General features: G+C 37.7%; 1 protein-coding gene across 1 annotated transcript in view; it reads right to left on the reverse strand.

Annotated features, from left to right (window-relative positions):
- LOC126175921 (hemocytin) overlaps positions 1-19,084 on the reverse strand; it is a 486,280-nt gene that overhangs the window by 354,888 nt on the left and 112,308 nt on the right. Inside the window, exons 14-15 of the mRNA XM_049922991.1 lie at positions 15,260-15,425; positions 1,019-1,259 (exon numbers count right to left, since the gene is read on the reverse strand). Of these exons, the coding sequence (XP_049778948.1) occupies positions 1,019-1,259; positions 15,260-15,425 (407 nt within the window). The remainder of the gene's footprint in view (positions 1-1,018; positions 1,260-15,259; positions 15,426-19,084) is intronic.

Here is a 19,084-nt window from a genome sequence, read left to right on the forward strand (position 1 = left end):
CTAACCTGTAGCACTTCACTGTCCGCTACCCGTCCCATACTATCCCTCACCCTCCCCATACAGCCTCCTCCTTACCCCAACCCAGTCACTAGTCCTATCACGCACTAGTGCTGCTGCTCGCAGTGTGCTGCAGTCGTGTGTGTGTGTGTGTGTGTGTGTGTGTGTGTGAGAGAGAGAGAGAGAGAGAGAGAGAGAGAGAGAGAGGGAGGGAGAGGGGGAGAGAGGGGGGGATGAGTAAAAAGTAAGGCTGTTGGAAAGCTGATCCACAATGCTTAAATCCTTATTTATAAATCTGTACACTGGCGCAGTGACTTCAGAATATGGTGAAGGGGTCTCTCGGAATATTCCACTGTTTTACCCATTGTATTATCATTCTCCTTCTACCATATAAATTACATTATCATTAGAAACACAACATAAATTGAGAACATACTTGACTTTGTAGGCCACAAAAGGGTTCTCTACCAACCAAACACTGAAGTACCGAGAAATAGCAGCAGAGTTCCCACGAACACATGTGTAAAACAATGTGTAACTTGGAGGTTCCAGAATTTGTAGTTTCCTTAACAGCTCAACAAGGCAGTTAAAAAGATGTAACAGTTACGTAAATGATTTGCAACTAGTGTAAGAAATGCAAGCTTCCCAGTAGTCTATCTCAAAACGGACACTAGGTGATAGGAAAAAGAAGAGTCAAAAGCAATATTGCATTTATTATGATGATTTCTCTTTTAAATTTTCCTCTTTCAGTGCTGACAATAATAAAGAGTAATTCTTAAACAAATGATTTGCAACTGGTGTAAGGAACAAAAGCCACCCTTTTGTTTAATTTTTCTCTTTCAGTGCTAACAATATCTACATGTTTCCAAAGAAAACTGTCTTCACTACATATACAGGAATGGCAAGGTTGAAATGGCTTTCTGTTAGCAGTTGATAAGAACTGAAAACCTTGGTCTTTTGTGTTGATAATTTTAACTCCTGTAAAGCTAGCTGAAAATGGAATGCCCTACTGCAGACTTACCATGTGTTACAATCACGGGGCACTGTTTCTCCTGGCTTGTAAGAACGGCCCCTAAGCTGGCAGGGGCACTGCTCAGGTGGGACGCATGATCCCTGGTGAAGCAGTGTGCCTGGGGGGCAGTAGCAGCCTTCCTCACACACTTCTTGTGTTGTCAGTGATCTGTTAGCAGCCACAGAGCCACATGTCACCTGGTATGACAAGCCACAAGGCAGGTACACCATGCCATTGCTGCATCTCATTGCTGAAAAAGTCACCCCAGTACGTTAGTTAAATTAGCTGGTTGGCTGTGGAAAGATTATTTGTCCTCTTCCTACACTGACAAAATAAATGTAAGTACATCAGTATGTATGAAGATGTATGAAACAGGCGAAATACCCTCAGACTTCAAGAAGAATATAATAATTCCAATCCCAAAGAAAGCAGGTGTTGACAGATGTGAAAATTACCAAACAATCAGTTTAATAAGCCACAGCTGCAAAATACTAACACATATTCTTTACAGACGAATGGAAAAACTAGTAGAAGCCGACCTCGGGGAAGACCAGTTTGGATTCCGTAGAAATACTGGAACACGTGAGGCAATACTGACCTTACGACTTATCTAAGAAGAAAGATTAAGGAAAGGCAAACCTACGTTACTAGCATTTGTAGACTTAGAGAAAGCTTTTGACAATGTTGACTGGAATACTCTCTTTCAAATTCTAAAGGTGGCAGGGGTAAAATACAGGGACCGAAATTTGTACAGAAACCAGATGGCAGTTATAAGAGTCGAGGGACATGAAAGGGAAGCAGTTGTTGGGAAGGGAGTAAGACAGGGTTGTAGCCTCTCCCCGATGTTATTCAATCTGTATATTGAGCAAGCAGTAAAGGAAACAAAAGAAAAATTCGGAGTAGGTATTAAAATCCATGGAGGAGAAATAAAAACTTTGAGATTCGCCGATGACATTGTAATTCTGTCAGAGACAGCAAAGGACTTGGAAGAGCAGTTGAATGGAATGGATAGTGTCTTGAAAGGAAGATATAATATGAACATCAACAAAAGCAAAATGAGGATAATGGAATGTAGTCGAAGTAAGTCGGGTGATACTGAGGGAATTAGATTAGGAAATGAGACACTTAAAGTAGTAAAGGAGTTTTGCTATTTGGGGAGCAAAATAACTGATGATGGTCGAAGTAGAGAGGATATAAAATGTAGACTGGCAATGGCAAGGAAAGCGTTTCTGAAGAAGAGAAATTTGTTAACATCGAGTATAGATTTAAGTGTCAGGAAGTCATTTCTGAAAGTATTTGTATGGAGTGTAGCCATGTATGGAAGTGAAACATGGACGGTAAACAGTTTGGACAAGAAGAGAATAGAAGCTTTCGAAATGTGGTGCTACAGAAGAATGCTGAAGATTAGATGGGTAGATCACATAACTAATGAGGAAGTATTGAATAGGATTGGGGAGAAGAGAAGTTTGTGGCACAACTTGACCAGAAGAAGGGATCGGCTGGTAGGACATGTTCTGAGGCATCAAGGGATCACCAATTTAGTATTGGAGGGCAGCGTGGAGGGTAAAAATTGTAGGGGGAGACCAAGAGATGAATATACTAAGCAGATTCAGAAGGATGTAGGTTGCAGTAGGTACTGGGAGATGAAGAAGCTTGCATAGGATAGAGTAGCATGGAGAGCTGCATCAAACCAGTCTCAGGACTGAAGACCACAACAACAACAACATCAGTAGAAAAATCTGGAATGTGCTCTTCTCTAAACTATTTTTGTTCTGCTGGATTGATTGAAACTTCATACTGTAAATAGTTGTTTAAATATAGGTGTTACAACTATTACAATATAAAACTGAATGAAATGTGCAAGAGTTCACTGTAGCTGTATTTATTTAAGTTGATTAGAGGCTCACACAAGTTGTTTGACAACTTTTAAGTTGCGTCTTCTGGTGTATATAAATGCTATGTCATATGATACAGGGAGCAGTTAAAAAACGCTGCAGAGTAACAGTTGGTGAGGCTAGGCAAAGTTCTCAGCCCTCCTCAATTGATAAAAACCATCACTAATTATGAATGTCATGGCTGTGTTAAAATCACAAACCGCCAACACTTCACCAATTAAAATATGTTCCTGTCGGTGTATGACAAGCAACAGGCAATGTTTGGCACAGCCCGAGACGAGCATATTTTCATTGGTAAAGTGATGAGAGTTCATGATTTTAACATAGACATGATGTTCTGCATTGATGACAGTTTTAATCAATTGAGGAGGACTGAGAACTTCACCAAATGTTACTCTGCGGCATTCTGCAACTACTCTCTATATCTTATGACATAGCATTTATATACACCAGAAGATGCAACTTAAAAGTTGTCACGCCGGTTGTGTGCGTCTCTAATCAACTTGAATAAATACAGCTGCAGTGGACTATTGCACATTTCATTCAGTTTTATATTTTAGTAGTTTTAACACCTATGTTTAAAAAACTATTTATGGGATGAATTTTCAATCAGTGTTGTATAACTATTTTAGCTGTGGTTGCCTCAGTTTTAAAATTATCTTTATTTTCATTCTATTGTCTGATGCACAGGAAGTGAGAGCAGTTGGTTTTTCTTCAAGTTTTGTAAGCAAATATGAGTTAAGAATGTGATTTTATGAGATAGGAAGAAATTAATAAGACAACAAAGAAAGGTGGTGACAGTCTGATCTCTAAGTAATGAGAATTTGCCATGAGACAATTGATTCATTAGCATTTTTACTTGTTATGAGAAATAATGAACATAGTAATTACAATAACAACCATAGCAATAACATAATGATCATCATCAGTACTGCATTCATTGTGAGTTAAACTATCTGTCTGGCTTTCATCTGCAATCTAGGGAGCGTCATAATCAAATAGGAAACCAAACACAACATTTAAATGAGAATAACAGTGTATGTGGAGGATGCCTTCACAAAGTCACACTTTAGAGATGATGCAATGTGGGATGCAATGTAGCATACGTCTTACCAAATGGTCTTAATAATATGTCTGAGGGGCAAATGTATGTGTGATCCAGGAGTAGTGTTTTGTCATAGGTCTTGGGTTTGAAGTCAATGACTGCTTAAATTTTGAATAAAAATTATCAGCAACAGTGGCAAAAAACTTCTGGTATAAGGTGTCACCCTAGTTATACCAATGGCAAAGAGGGCATATGAGTGGACAGAGTTTCAGGGCAATCTCTTTCCCTTGAGGTGGGAAACTTCCTAAAATGTGGAAGAGCAATTATCAACAGTATGAGAATGCAGAAAGCAACGGAAAGACCTGCATTAAAGATACACAATGTGTATCCAGAGAACTTGCAACCCATAATTGAAAAAGTGTCATGAGATTCCTCCACTGGCAAAATATTCTGCATTACTCCCCCATTTATATTTTCAGGAGTGGACTGCCATGTGGGAGGCAACTATGAGAAAGAGATTAGATAATCAACGAAAGGGTAACATATTGCAAGTCAAAATGTGCAATGTCAGAAGTTTGAACATGGTAGGGAAACTAGAAAATCTGAAAATGGAAATGCAATGGCTCTGTCTGGATATAGTGGGGGTCAGTGAAGTGAAATGGAAAGAAGATAATTATTTCTGGTCAGACAGAATAATATCTAAGGCAGCAGAAAACACATTTAATGGGAGTATGATTTGTTGTATATAGGAAATTAGGTCAGACAGTTAAGTTACTGTAAACAGTTTAGAAATAGGGTTCTTCTCATCAGAATCGACAGCAAACCAATGTCAGCGACAGTAGTTCACATATACAGGTCAATGCCACAATCTGAAGATAAAGAGATAAAGTACATGAGGAGGACACTGAATGGATAATTAAGAATACAGAGGAAATTATAATCTAAAAATCATGGAGTAGTAGAACATGGTTGTAGGGGACAGAATAGAAGAAAGAGTTATTGGAGAATAAGGGCTTGGTAGTAGGCATGAGAGAGGAGAAAGACTAATTGAGTTCTGCATTAAATTTCAGTTGGTAATAGTGAAAACATTGTTCAGAAATTACAAGAGAAGATGGTGTACACAGAAAAGGGCTGGAGATTTGGGAAGATTTCAGATAAGTTACATCATGGACAGACAGAGATTCTGGAAACAGATATTGGATTATAAGGCACATCCAGAAGCAGATATAGACTCAGACCACAATTTAATAATGATGAGTAGGCTTAAATTTAAGAGACTCACGTGGATAAATCACTGAGGAAAAAAGTGGGATACTGAAATACTGAGGAACAATGAAATGGGCACATCCAGAAGCAGATATAGACTCAGATCACAATTTAATAATGATGATTAGGCTTAAATTTAATAAGAGACTCAAGTGGATAAATCACTGAGGAAAAAAGTGGGATACGGAAATACTGAGGAACAATGAAATGTGTTTGAAATTCTCTGCAGCTACAGGTACTGTGACAATGTATACCACAATAACCAATTCAGTTGAGGAAGAATGGATGTCTCTGAAATGGGCAACCACAGAAGTGCACAATGAAAACATTGAGACACATTAAGCTTTAGAACAAAGCCTTCATCAGAAAAGAAAATCACAACACATGCATTCACACAAGCAAGCACACTTCACATATATATGACTGCCATCACTGGCTGCTCAGAACTGACTGAAACTGAAACTTGTCTAACAGGAGCATATATCCATTGTGGAACAGGGAAAGGGAAGGGATAGTAGTATACATGGGGGGGACAAGGAAACTGTGCCAGGTGACGAAGTGTGTTGACGCTAGAGGTGGCAGACAAGGCACCTGGCGCAGTTTCGGAAGGCTGTGGGATAGGGAGGAAAGGGGAAAAAAGGGAGCAGAAAGTAGAGGATCAGAGGAGGGGAAAACATCAGTGGGTGCTTTGGCAGAGAGTAGTGCACAATGATGGTGAGGGGACTTGAGTTGGGAGAAGGTGTTAGGATAGAGGACATGGAATGTTGATATTCCAATCTAGACTTTACATTGTTTAATTACAGAAGCTGGGCAGACAAACATAGGTACAAGGAAGGTAACAGCGAAAAACTTGGGTAACAGGAGAAATACTTTAATTGTTTCATGAAAAAATAAAATACAAAAACATTCAGGGAATTTCAGAAATATATAAATATAAGTCACTTATTGGATCAGAGCGTGGAATGTCAGATCACTTAATCGGGCAGGTAGGTTAGAAAATTTAAAAAGGGAAATGGATAGGTTAAAGTTAGATATAGTGGGAATTAGTGAAGTTCAGTGGCAGGAGGAACAAGACTTCTGGTCAGGTGACTACAGGGTTAAAAACACAAAATCAAATAGGTGTAATGCAGGAGTAGGTTTAATAGTGAATAGGAAAATAGGAAAGTGGGTAAGCTACTACAATCAGCATAGCGAACGCATTATTGTGGCCAAGATAGATAAGAAAGCCACGCCAACCACAGTAGTACAAGTTTATATGCCAAATAGCTCTGCAGATGACAAAGAAATTGAAGAAATGTATGATGAGGTAAAAGAAATTATTCAGATAGTGAAGGGAGACAAAAATTTAATAGTCATGGGTGACTGGAATTCAGCAGTAGGAAAAGGGAGAGAAGGAAGCGTAGTAGGTGAATATGGATTGGGGCTAAGAAATGAAAGAGGAAGCCGCCTGGTAGAATTTTGCACAGAGCATAACTTAATCATAGCTAACACTTGGTTCAAGAATCATAAAAGAAGGTTGTATACATGGAAGAAGACTGGAGATACTGACAGATTTCAGATAGATTATGTAATGGTAAGACAGGGATTTAGGAAACAGGTTTTAAATTGTAAGACATTTCCAGGGGCAGATGTGGACTCTGACCACAATCTATTGGCTATGGCCTGTAGATTAAAACTGAAGAAACTGCAAAAAGGTGGGAATTTAAAGAGATGGGACCTGGATAAACTGAAAGAACCAGAGGTTGTACAGAGTTTCAGGGAGAGCATAAGGGAAAAACTGACAGGAATGGGGGAAAGAAATACAGTAGAAGAAGAATGGGTAGCTTTGAGGGATGAAGTAGTCAAGGCAGCAGAGGATCAATTAGGTGAAAAGGCGAGGGCTAGTAGAAATCCTTGGGTAACAGAAGAAATATTGAATTTAATTGATGAAGGGAGAAAATATAAAAATGCAGTAAACGAAGCAGGCAAAAAGGAATACAAACGTCTCAAAAATGAAATCCACAGGAAGTGCAAAATGGCCAAGCAGGGATGGCTAGAGGACAAATGTAAGATTGTAGAGACATCTCACTAGGGGTAAGATAGATACTGCCTACAGGAAAATTAAAGAAACCTTCTGGGAAAAGATAACCACTTGTCGAATATCAAAAGCTCAGATGGAAACCCAGTTCTAAGCAAAGAAGGGAAAGCAGAAAGGTAGAAGCGGTATATAGAGGGTCTATACAAGGGCGATGTATACTAACGTGAATTATTCACAGACGAATGGAAAAACTAGTAGAAGCCGACCTCGGGGAAGATCAGTTTGGATACCGTAGAAATATCGGAACACGTGAGGCAATACTGACCCTACGACTTATCTTAGAAGCTAGTTTAAGGAAACGCAAACCTATGTTTAGAGCATTTGTACACTTAGAGAAAGCTTTTGACAGTGTTGACTGGAATACTCTCTTTCAAATTCTGAAGGTGGCAGGGGAAAATACAGGGAGCGAAAGGCTATTTACAATTTGTACAGAAACCAGATGGCAGTTATAAGAGTCGAGGGACATGAAAGGGAAGCAGTGGTTGGGAAGGGAGTGAGACAGGGTTGTAGTCTCTCTCCGATGTTATTCAATCTGTGTATTGAGCAAGCCGTGAAGGAAACAAAAGAAAAATTCGGAGTAGGTATTAAAATCCATGGAGAAGAAATAAAAACTTTGAGGTTCACCGATGACATTGTAATTCTGTCAGAGACAGCAAAGGACTTGGAAGAGCAGTTGAACGGAATGGACCGTGTCTTGAAAGGAAGATATAAGATGAACATCAACAAAAGCAAAACGAGGATAATGGAATGTAGTCAAATTAAGTCGGGTGATGCTGAGGGAATCAGATTGGGAAATAAGACACTTAAAGTAGTAAAGGAGTTTTGCTATTTGGGGAGTAAAATAACTGATGATGGTCGAAGTAGAGAAGATATAAAATGTAGACAAGCAATGGCAAGGAAAGCGTTTCTGAAGAAGAGAAATTTGTTAACAACGAGTATATATTTCAGTTGCAGGAAGCCATTTCTGAAAGAATTTGTATGGAGTGTAGCCATGTATGGAAGTGAAACATGGACGATAAATAGTTTGGACAAGAAGTGAATAGAAGCTGTCGAAATGTGGTGCTACAAAATAATGCCGAAGATTAGATGGGTAGATCACATATCTAATGAGGAAGTATTGAATAGGATTGGAGAGAAGAGAAGTTTGTGGCACAACTTGACTAGAAGAAGGGATCGGTTGGTAGGACATGTTCTGAGGCATCAAGGGATCACAAATTCAGTATTGGGGGCAGCGTGGAGGGTAAAAATCATAGAGGGAGACCAAGAGATGAATAAACTAAGCAGATTTAGAAGGATGTAGGTTGCGATAAGTACTGTGAGATGAAGAAGCTTGCACAGTATAGATTAGCATGGGGAGCTGCATCAAACCAGTCTCAGGACTGAAGACCACAACAAGTCACTTATGAATGAAATAAATAGGAAGTGTGAGGAAACTGAGGTGAAATGGCTGCATCAAAGACGTGAAGAAATAAAAAAAGAAATGGTCATCAGAAGGACTGATTCAGAATACAGAAAAATTAACACAATCTTCACTGAAACTAACAGCAAGGGCATCAACATTAAGAGTGCAACAGGAATTTCACTGCTACACACAGAGAAGAGAACAGAGAGAACAGAGTGGACAGGTGGAAAGATTATACTGGAGGCCACTAATGTGGGCAGACTTATCTGATAATGTAATTGAGCAAGAAATGGAAGTTGGTATGGAAGACACAGGGAAAGTGCAGCCAAGATTTTGGCTCGTGGGCCAGGCTTGGGCCAGAGTGCCCAGAATTTCGCACTCAAGTTGCCACGTAATCGTGACATAATTTAGTTACATAATCATAAAAAGGTCTTTCACACAAATATGTTGATCAAAATACTGTAGAATTTTTGCAACCTCGTTATGGAGAGTCTACATGAGGAAAGCAATGTAGATGTCCAAGACAGTTTTAATGTAAAAATATTTGTCATTAAAACTGGAATTACCTTCCAGGTCAGTCAGTTACATTTGCACATGCATGGGGGCACTGTAAATTGAAATGGCAAATGGTCTCAAAAACAGCCTGAAAACCGATGCCAGATTGACAGTGTCCTTAAAACCTTTATAAAACAATTCTTGTAATTGTTTCAAGGCGACAATGAATTTTTAGAACCAAGTGTTTTCTTTAATGCCAGTGAGCTTAAGGAACTGGGCTGTCTTTCTCAGAATCTGTCCCTTGTACATCTACATGGAAACACTGCAAAACACTTCACAATACTTCTCTATTATTCCACTCCTGAACGGTGCACAAAAAAAAAAAAAAAACCTATATCTTTCCGTGCGAGCTCCGATCTCTCTTATTTTATTATGATGTTCGTTTCTCTCTATGCAGGTTGGCATCAACAAAATATTTTCACATTCAGAGGACAGAGTTGGTGATTTGGTGACTGAAATTTTGTGAGAAGATTCTGCCGCAGTGAAAAATGCCTTTGTTTTAATGGTGTCCATACCATATCCTGTATCATGTCCATGACGCTCTCTCCCCTATTTTGTGATAATACAAAACATGCTGCTCTTCTTTCTCAATGTACCCCATTAATCTTATCTGCAAAGGATCCCAGATGATGCAGCAGTACTCCAAGAGAGTGTAGGCAGTCTCTTTAGTAGACCTGTTGCAATTTCTAAGTGTTCTGCCAATAAAACACAGTCTTTGGTTTGCCTTCCCAACTACATTTTTAATGTGAATAGACTGATTTATTGTGTAACCGAAGTTCAACAGATTCCTTTTAGCACTCGTGTGGATGGGATGACTTCATATTTTTCATTATTTAGAATCAACTGCCATAAATCTTTCCTAAATCATTTTGCAATTTGTTTTGGTTTTCCCTCAGACATCTGCTCAGATTAACTCTTAAATCATTTATATAGATAAGGAACAGCAGAGGGCCAATAACACTACCTTGGGGAATGCCAGAAATCATTTCTGTTTTACTTGATGACTTCTATGAATTGCTACAAACTGTGACCTCTCTGACAGGAAATTATGAATCCAGTCACATAACTGCAATGATATTCCATAAGCACGCAATTTCACCACACGCTGCTTGTGTGGTACAGTGTCTAAAGCCTTTTGGAGATCTAGAAATACAGAATCAACCTGAAATCCCTTGTCAATAGCACTTAACACTTTGTGTACGTAAAGAGCTAGTTGTGTTTCACAAGAAGGATGTTTTCTAAATCAGTGTTGACTGTGTATCGACAGACTATTCTCTTCGAGGTAATTCATAATGTTTAAACACAATATAAGTGTGCCTACTTAGTATGATTTTATCATCATGAACAAGAAAACTGGCGGTCTATGAGTCAGATCATGGAATGTTAGATCCCTTGATCTGGTAGGTATGCTACAGAATTTAAAAAGGGGTTATGCATAGATTTATGTTAGAAATAGTAGGAAAAACAGGGCTTCTGGTTACAGTCATAAATACAAAATTAAATAGAGGTAATGCAGGAACGGAATTTAATAACAAATAGGGAAACAGGAATATAGGTAGTCTGCTATGAACAGCATGGTGAACAGATTATCATAGCCAACACCCACCATGATAGTACAAGTTTACATGCAAACTAGCTCTGGAGATGATAAAGAGATTGAAAGAATGTAAGATGAGATAAAAGAAATTATTCAGATAATTAAGGGAGACAAAAATTTATTTGTGATGAGAGAGTGGGATTCAAAAGGAAGAATACTGTTAGAACATGGATGGGGAGGGATGGGGGGTGGAGGAATGAAAGACAATGATGCCTGGTAGAATTTTGAACACAGCAAAATTTAATCAGTGTTACTTGTAATAACTGGCTTAAAAATAATAAAAGAAGGTTTTATATGTGAAAGAGACCTGGAGACACAAGAAGGGCTCAAACAGATTACATAATGGTAAGGCAGAGCTTTTGAAATCAGATTTTGAACCGAAAAATATTTCCAGTCTCAGATGTGGATTCTGATCATGGCAGATGTGGACTCTGATCATAATTTACTGGTTATTTACTGCAGCTTAAAACTGGATAAATTGCAGAAAGGGAATGAATTAAGGAGATGGAACCTGAATAAGTTGGAAAAAATAGACATTATTGAGTTTAAAAAGGATTAGGCAACAATTGACTGAAACAGGGGTAAACAAAGCAATAGAAGACAAATGAGTAGCATTGGGAGATGAAACAGTGAAGGTAGCACACGAGTAAATAGGCAAAATGATAGAGCCCAGTCAAAATCCTTGGAAAACGCATCAACGATAGTCACAAATAAGAGACTCCTTTTTCATATTATCTTAGTGCAAATATAATTTTATTTGTTTTAGAGTACTTATTGACTGGTTAAATTGCATATAGCACTGAAACTTACTGGCACATTAAAACTGTGTGCCAGACTGAGACTCAAACTCAGGACCTTTACCTTTCAAGGGCTAGTGCTCTACCATCTGAGCTACCCAAGCATGACTCACACACTGTCCTCACAGCTTTATTCTGCCAGTACCTCGTCTCCTACCTTCCAAACTTTACAGAAGCTCTCCTGCGAACCTTAATCTGCCAGGAAGTTTCATATCAGCACACACACTGCTGCAGAGTGAAAATCTCATTCTGGAAACATCACCCGGCTGTATCTAAGCCATGTCTCTGCAATATCCTTTCTTTCAGGAGTGCTAGTTCTGCAAGGTTCGCAGGAGAGCTTCTGTAAAGTTTGCAAGGTAGGAGATGAGATACTGGCAGAAGTAAAACTGTGAGGACAGGGTGTGAGTTGTGCTTGGGTAGCTCAGATTATAGAGCACTTGCCCTTGAAAGGTAAAGGTCCCGAGTTCGAGTCTCGGTCCAGCACACAGTTTTAATCTGCCAGGAAGTTTCATATCAGTGCACACTCTGCTGCAGAGTGAAAAGCTCATTCTGCATATAGCGCTGTTATAGATAATAATCATTACTACTGTGGTTGTCCATTATCTCTGTCTGTTGTACAAGTTGACTTTTCTTAATGAATATATTTTCTGAAACGACAAAAGTATTTGTCATTATTGCCTTGAAGTGTAATTTACTTATTGCTACTATGGTCTAATGAGCTTACTATAATTGAATTTTGTTCAAAATTATGAGCATGGAAATGTATACATAAGGACATATCATAAATTCATGATTATTATTTCGACATTTGTTTGATTTTTAAGATGTTTTTTCTTCATTCCCACAACTACCCTAACCCAAACAACTACACTTATTCCAAATACTGTCATTATTTAGAACTATAAAGCTGTGAATGTTTTGCTCTGGTCCCCTACATTTACCCCATGATATTGCAATGCTCGGTAAAGAATTTTCTTCAAAAATATGTGGATGGAAATGTGTATACAAGGATGTATGATAAATTCATGATTATTATTTCATGTCATTTAGTACATTTTTAAGGATGTTTTCTCTTCATTCCCACATCTACCCTTATCCCAATGACTACAATTATTCCAAATACTGTCAGTATTTAAAACTACAAAAGTGTGAAAGCTCCATACAGGTCCCCTGGTTGAATCTGATTGACAAATGTAGAAAACATAAAAATGTAGCAAATGGATCATGTGAGAAATTCAGGGATGTAGAAACATGCATAACTAAGGGAAAGGTACGTGCTGCATATAGGGAAATTAAACAGGCCTTCGGAGAACAGAGAAGCAGCTGCATGAATATCACAAGCTCAAATGGCAGGCCAATACTAAGAAAAGCAGGAAAAGCTGAAAGATGGAAGTAATATATAGAAAGGGGAAACAAACTAAAATGGAATGTTATAGAAAGGCAAGAGAAAGTAGATGAAGATGAGACAGCGGAAATGTTACTGCAAGAGAGCACTGAGAGGGCTCAGTCAAAACAAGATTCCTGGAGTAGACAACATTCCCTCAGAAATATTGAGATCTTTGGAGAGCCAACATAACAAAGCTATTCCACATGGTGAGCAAGATATATGAGACATGCAAAATATCCTCGGGTTGTAATAATGTTATAATTCCAATTCCTGAGAAGGAAAGTGTGAATATTACAAACTATCAGTTTAATAAGCTATGGTTGACAAAAATTATTTACAGAAGAATGAAGAAACTGGTAGATGCAAGGTTGGGCAAAGATCAGTTTGGGCTCTGAAGAAATGTATGAAAATGCGAGATAATATTAACACTAAAATTTATCTCAGATGAAAAGTTAGAGAAACGCAAACCTTTATTTATAACATTTGTAGATTTAGAGAAAAGTTTTTTACACAAATTGTAAAGAAACGAAACTGCAGTTACAAGAGACAAAGTATATGAAATGGAAGCAGAAGGAAACAAAAACTTTAAGGTTAACCAGTGACATTGTAGCTCTGTCAGAGACAGCAAAAAGGACCTGTAAGGGCAGTTGAATGGAAGGGATTGTGCACTGAAAACAGGATACTAGATGAACATCTACAAGTGTAAAAAAAAAATAATAATAATAAAAAAATAGAAAAAAGGAATAATGAAATGTAGTCAAATTAAGTCAGGTAATGCTGAAGGTATTAGACTGACCAGGAAATGAGACACTAAAAGTAGTAGATGAGTTTTGCTATTTGAGCAGAAAAATAACCAACAACAGCCAAAGTAGAGAGGCTATAAAATACAGATTGGCTATAGCACAAAAAGCATTTCTGAATAAGACAATATTGTGAAAAGCGGATAGATTGCTACTCACCATATAGTGGAGATGCTGAGTCACACACAGGCACAACAAAAAGACTGCCAAACAAGTAAGTTAACTCGCACATACATGTGTGTATGAGTGCATTTGTGTAAACCCTTATGTGTGTGTGTGTTTTCTAATTCAGAGGCAGCCCTTCTGGCCAAAAGCTTACTTCTTTATAAGTTGTTTTGTTGTACCTGTCTGCGACTCAGCGTCTCCACTATATGGTGAGTAGCAATTTATCCTTTTCATAAGACTGTCATTATTCCATCCCGAAAAAGAGGAATTTGTTAACACTGAATATAAATTTTAGTGTTATGAAGTCTTTATTGGAGATATTTGTCTTGAATACAGTCCTGTATGGAAGTGAAACATGGGTTATAGGCAGTTCAGACAAGAAGAAAATATAAGATTTTGAAACGTGATGCTACAGAAGAATGCTGGAGATTAGTTGGGTAGCTCTTGTAACTAATGACGAGGTACCGAATAAAAATAAGGGAAAAAGAAATTTATGGCATGTGACTAAAAGAAGTGATCAACTGGTAGGACAAATCCTGAGGCACCAGGAGTCATCAGCGTGATAATGGAAGGAGTGTGGGATGTTAAAACTGTAGACGGAAACCAAGAGATGAATACAGTAAGCAGGTTCAAATGGATGTATGTTGCAGCAGTTATAAAGAAATGATAAGGCTTGCACAGGATGCAGTTGCATGGTGAGCTGCATCAAACCAGTCTTTGGACTGAAGATCATAACAACAACTACCACAACAACAAATCTAATCCACATACAGTAATTTATAGTGTTAACAATTGAAGCAATTCAATTACAACAACTTCTGCAGAACTACAATTAGTCTAAAGATAACTATAAAAATCAACTCTAACAGTACATTGGTGCATGCAAACTGCATTTATAGAACATGATAATGTAAGGTCAGCATGTATAAAACTATAACATTATTTTAGTTAAAACTTCTGTGCTGAGAGGCTGTGATTGATAAACAAAACCATTTAATAAAGTTTCATTTCCAGCTGTAGGAGACATCCTTCAAGGTAAAACAGCAGTTACCTCTTTAGATGTCTCCCACGGTAAGAGATGAAATATTGTAGAACAGTTTTATATATTAAACATTCTCTCTCAGCCTGGAAGTTTTAACTGAAATAGACATTGACCATGAAAGCCTACACTGTATGGTTATGACTTTATTCTTACAATAAGTTATATTGTCTGAAATGCGGGAATAAAAGTTATTTAACAATTTCTGACAGGTTCATTACTTACGACACATTTCATGATCTCTCCAGTTCTGCACAGAGTTGATGCCACGGCGAATACACTCTTTGACAAAGATTGCCAGTGATTCACAAGCACATTTCCATGGCTCTTCAGATTTACAAGAGCAATAATCCCATCGGCATGCTTCATAATATTGCTGAGCATCCAAAACCTACACAAAAATGGAAACAACTATAGCCTTCTGTTACAGCTTGCTCAGTACACAATATCATAAATTTGCAGTTACATTCACAATCTTTTAGGGATGAAAATGCGTTGAGGTCAGTGGACATTTTCAGCTAAAGTGCTTTCAACATTGTTATTACCCCACCCATTTCTAAGAAAAATTAAACTGACTGGAACTACTGGCAGCTGAGAATAAAGAATTTGAGTTTTCAGTTTTCTGAATTTATACCTGTATCATACACACAGATGTACTGACACTTGCAGTTTAGTGGCATAAAGTTAAATACATATAGGAGGAGTAAATTGAGATGATAAAAAACTTCGTATTTCCAATGAAGTGAGTACCAAAATGAAACTCTGTGACAGAATAAAGACATGCATTACACAGAGATTTATACGTTTCTGTCTTTATCATTCAGATCATCCTGATTATGTCTCATGGACTGAGCAAAACTTAATTTTTCTAGAAACTCTCTCTCACTTCCCAAACTCAACAGCAGCTCTCCTGTAAACATTCCTGTGTTAGAAAAATAAAGGATATAATGAAATGGCATAGCTATAGCATCTAGGTTGTTTCCAGAATGAACTGTCCAGGCTTTTTGATTATCTTCATTCTGCTTTATATCCTCTCTCTGATGGGCACTAGCCTGGCACAGATTGCAATATAATCTCAGTGTTATTAGAAATATGGAACTACAAGGGAAAAAAGAAGATATAATTAATTGGGTGTAGCCAAAAAACAAGAGCCAGGTAAAAATTTAGCTGCAAAGAGAGAAAATGGTTTTAAAATGTTATTAATATTCACCAATAAAAATGTTTCAGTAGTTAATATGTGTTTTTGACAACTGCTGTCTAGTAATACCAAACAAGGCTTTAACATCATTTACACAAAAAATTCTATAAAATGAGAAGAACAAACTAATCCTACATCACTTATTTTCGTAGATATGATGGAAGTGTACAATAGTAAACTAGTAAATAAAATGGAACTGAAGAAATCTAATGTTAAGGTATGCTTTTGTTAATTTTCTACTAAAAAAGGATTTAATATAACATTATGAGGAAACAAGAAATAAGCTCTAAGATAAATACTTTTATTCAAGAATTGTTTTAAAGATTACCATTATTTACAATCTGTTTTTATAGTACAGACTATAGAATATCATATCTTTTCCAAATAATTGCAAGTGAGCTACAGCTGTCTCTGATTTCACATATAAATGATACACTTTATCACACATCTTTAGAGGTTAAGACAATTTTAAAGACTTTTTAGTAGAATCTGTACTGATAGTTCCTTAAGCCATAACTGACCATTATAACCTCTGTGCATTATCATATAAGTAGTATGTGGTTTATATAGTTGAATACAGATTGCTATTTTTAGCACTCCCCCACATAACAGATTTCTTAACTTTAACCTTTTCCTGAATTCCTAGTTTTGATAGATTTTATAAATAATAAATAGACAAGATTTATACTTACTGAAGTTACAAAGTCTGTTTGTCATTGGACTTACATGAAAGAGAGCCAGTTTCAAGACTCTGACTGAAAATTCTGGCTTATAACAAGCACTTTCCCGCAAAAAGCAAAGGACCTAAGTTCGAGTCTCTCTCCCACACAGTTTTAATCTGCCAGGAAGTTTCAAAACCAGCGCACACTCCACTGCAGAGTGAAAATTTCATTCTGGAAACATCCTACAGGCTGTGGTTACGCCATGTCTCCACAATATCCTTTCTTCCAGTAGTGCTAGTCCTGCAAGTTTTGCAGGAGAACTTCTGTGAAGTCGGGAAGGTAGGAAACGAGGTATTGGCGGAAGTAAAATTGCGAGGATGGGTCGTGAGTCGTGCTTGGGTAGCTCAGTTGGTAGAACACTTGCCCGCGAAAGGCAAAGGTCCCGAGTTCAAGTCTCGGTCCGGCACACAGTTTTAATCTGCCACGAAGTTTCATCAACACACTATATTTGAACCCCATAACAATGCATGTTTTCTTTTTCATTAAATAAATGTTAATTTCAATCTACAAAAGTCATTTCGTATAAAAATATTCTAAACCCGCACACTTTCAACGCAACAGCTGCAAGCATAGATGGTCTGCACATGTGACCAACTCAGATGGCGGACAGGTTTTTGAACACTGTCAGGCCTAGTCCTCGGGTGACATTCCATTCCCCGCCAAGGCGAAGGCTTAAAAATTTCATTCCCCGCCAAGGCGATGGCTTAAAAATTTCTGCCCGAATCACAAAGACATTCCATTGACTCTGAAACAGAGAAACACGGGGCAGAAACTTTGACTAAGCATTTCCACATCTGTAACATCCTCCAGTTCTCATCCTAACTAATTAGCACACACTTCAACCAATCAAACAGGCACCAGATGGAAGTTAGTATGGTTTTTGTAAATACAATTGCTAAATATTTCAAAAATGATTGCAATGACAACATAAACAGCTGTTTATACAGCCACACTTCCTTGAACTACCAAACTGACAATTTCTGGATGCCTCAGGACGTGTCCTGTCAAATAGTCCCTTCTTTTAGTCAAGTTGTGTCAAAATTTTCTTTTCTCCCCAATTTGATTCGGTACTTCCTCATTAGTTGTGTGATCTACCTATCTAATCTTTAAGATTTTTATTGCCTTCTCGTCATCCATATTTCACTTCTTTATGAGGCTAAACACCACAGAAATACTTTCAGAAAAGACTTCCTAACATTCAGTTTTATATTTGATGTTAACAATGTTTTTCTGTTTCGAAAGTACTTTGCTTGCTACTGTGTCTGCATTTTATATCCTCTCTGCTTCAGCCACTGTCACTTACTCTGCTGTCCAGATAACAAAACTAATTTAGTACTATATAAGAAACTATCATCCTAGATTGCTGTAATGAAACCAACCTTCACCTAGGTTTCAGCCCTAATAATTGGGCCTTCTTCAGAAGATATATGTGAATCTATAATTTGTCTAAGAGGGCATGGTCTAGAAATAAAACTAAAACAGCCTGAGTAGGTGTAGTCACATTTCAAAAATGCGGCACATACATTTTAACATGTTTCTTTGGAATTGGAATTATTAGATTCTCCGTGAAGTCCTCGGTTATTTCATGTGTCACACATATCCTGCATATCAGGTGGAATAGTTTTGTCATGCTTGCCTCTCGTAACAATCTCACTAATCCTGTAGCAATGTCATCTACTCCAGGGGACAACTCATGCCTTTCAGTGCTCTGTCAAATTTTTCTCACAGTCATATGTCCCATCTCATCTTCATCTACACCCTATTCCCTTTCTATAACATTGTTTTCAAATTTCTTTTCCTTGTAGAATTTCTATAAATTCACACTTTTCAGTCTTCCCTTTGTTTAATACTGGCTTGCCAACTGAGCTCTTAATATTCATATTGGTTCTTTGCTTTTCTCCAAAGGTCTCTCTAATTTTATCATAGGTAGCTTCTATCTTCCCCAGAAATGTGCATGCTTCTACAGCCTTGCATTTTTCCTCTAACAATACCTGCTTTGGTATTTTGAACTTTCTGCCACTCTGGTTTTTTAGATGTCCATATTCCCTCTTTCCCACTTTACCAGCTGCAGTTTTATATTTTCTTCTTTCACCAGTTGGGTACAATATCTCTTGTGTCAGCCAAAGGTTT

This window comes from Schistocerca cancellata, chromosome 3 (assembly GCF_023864275.1).
Source record: "Schistocerca cancellata isolate TAMUIC-IGC-003103 chromosome 3, iqSchCanc2.1, whole genome shotgun sequence".
NCBI classification, from domain to species: Eukaryota; Metazoa; Arthropoda; class Insecta; order Orthoptera; family Acrididae; genus Schistocerca; species Schistocerca cancellata.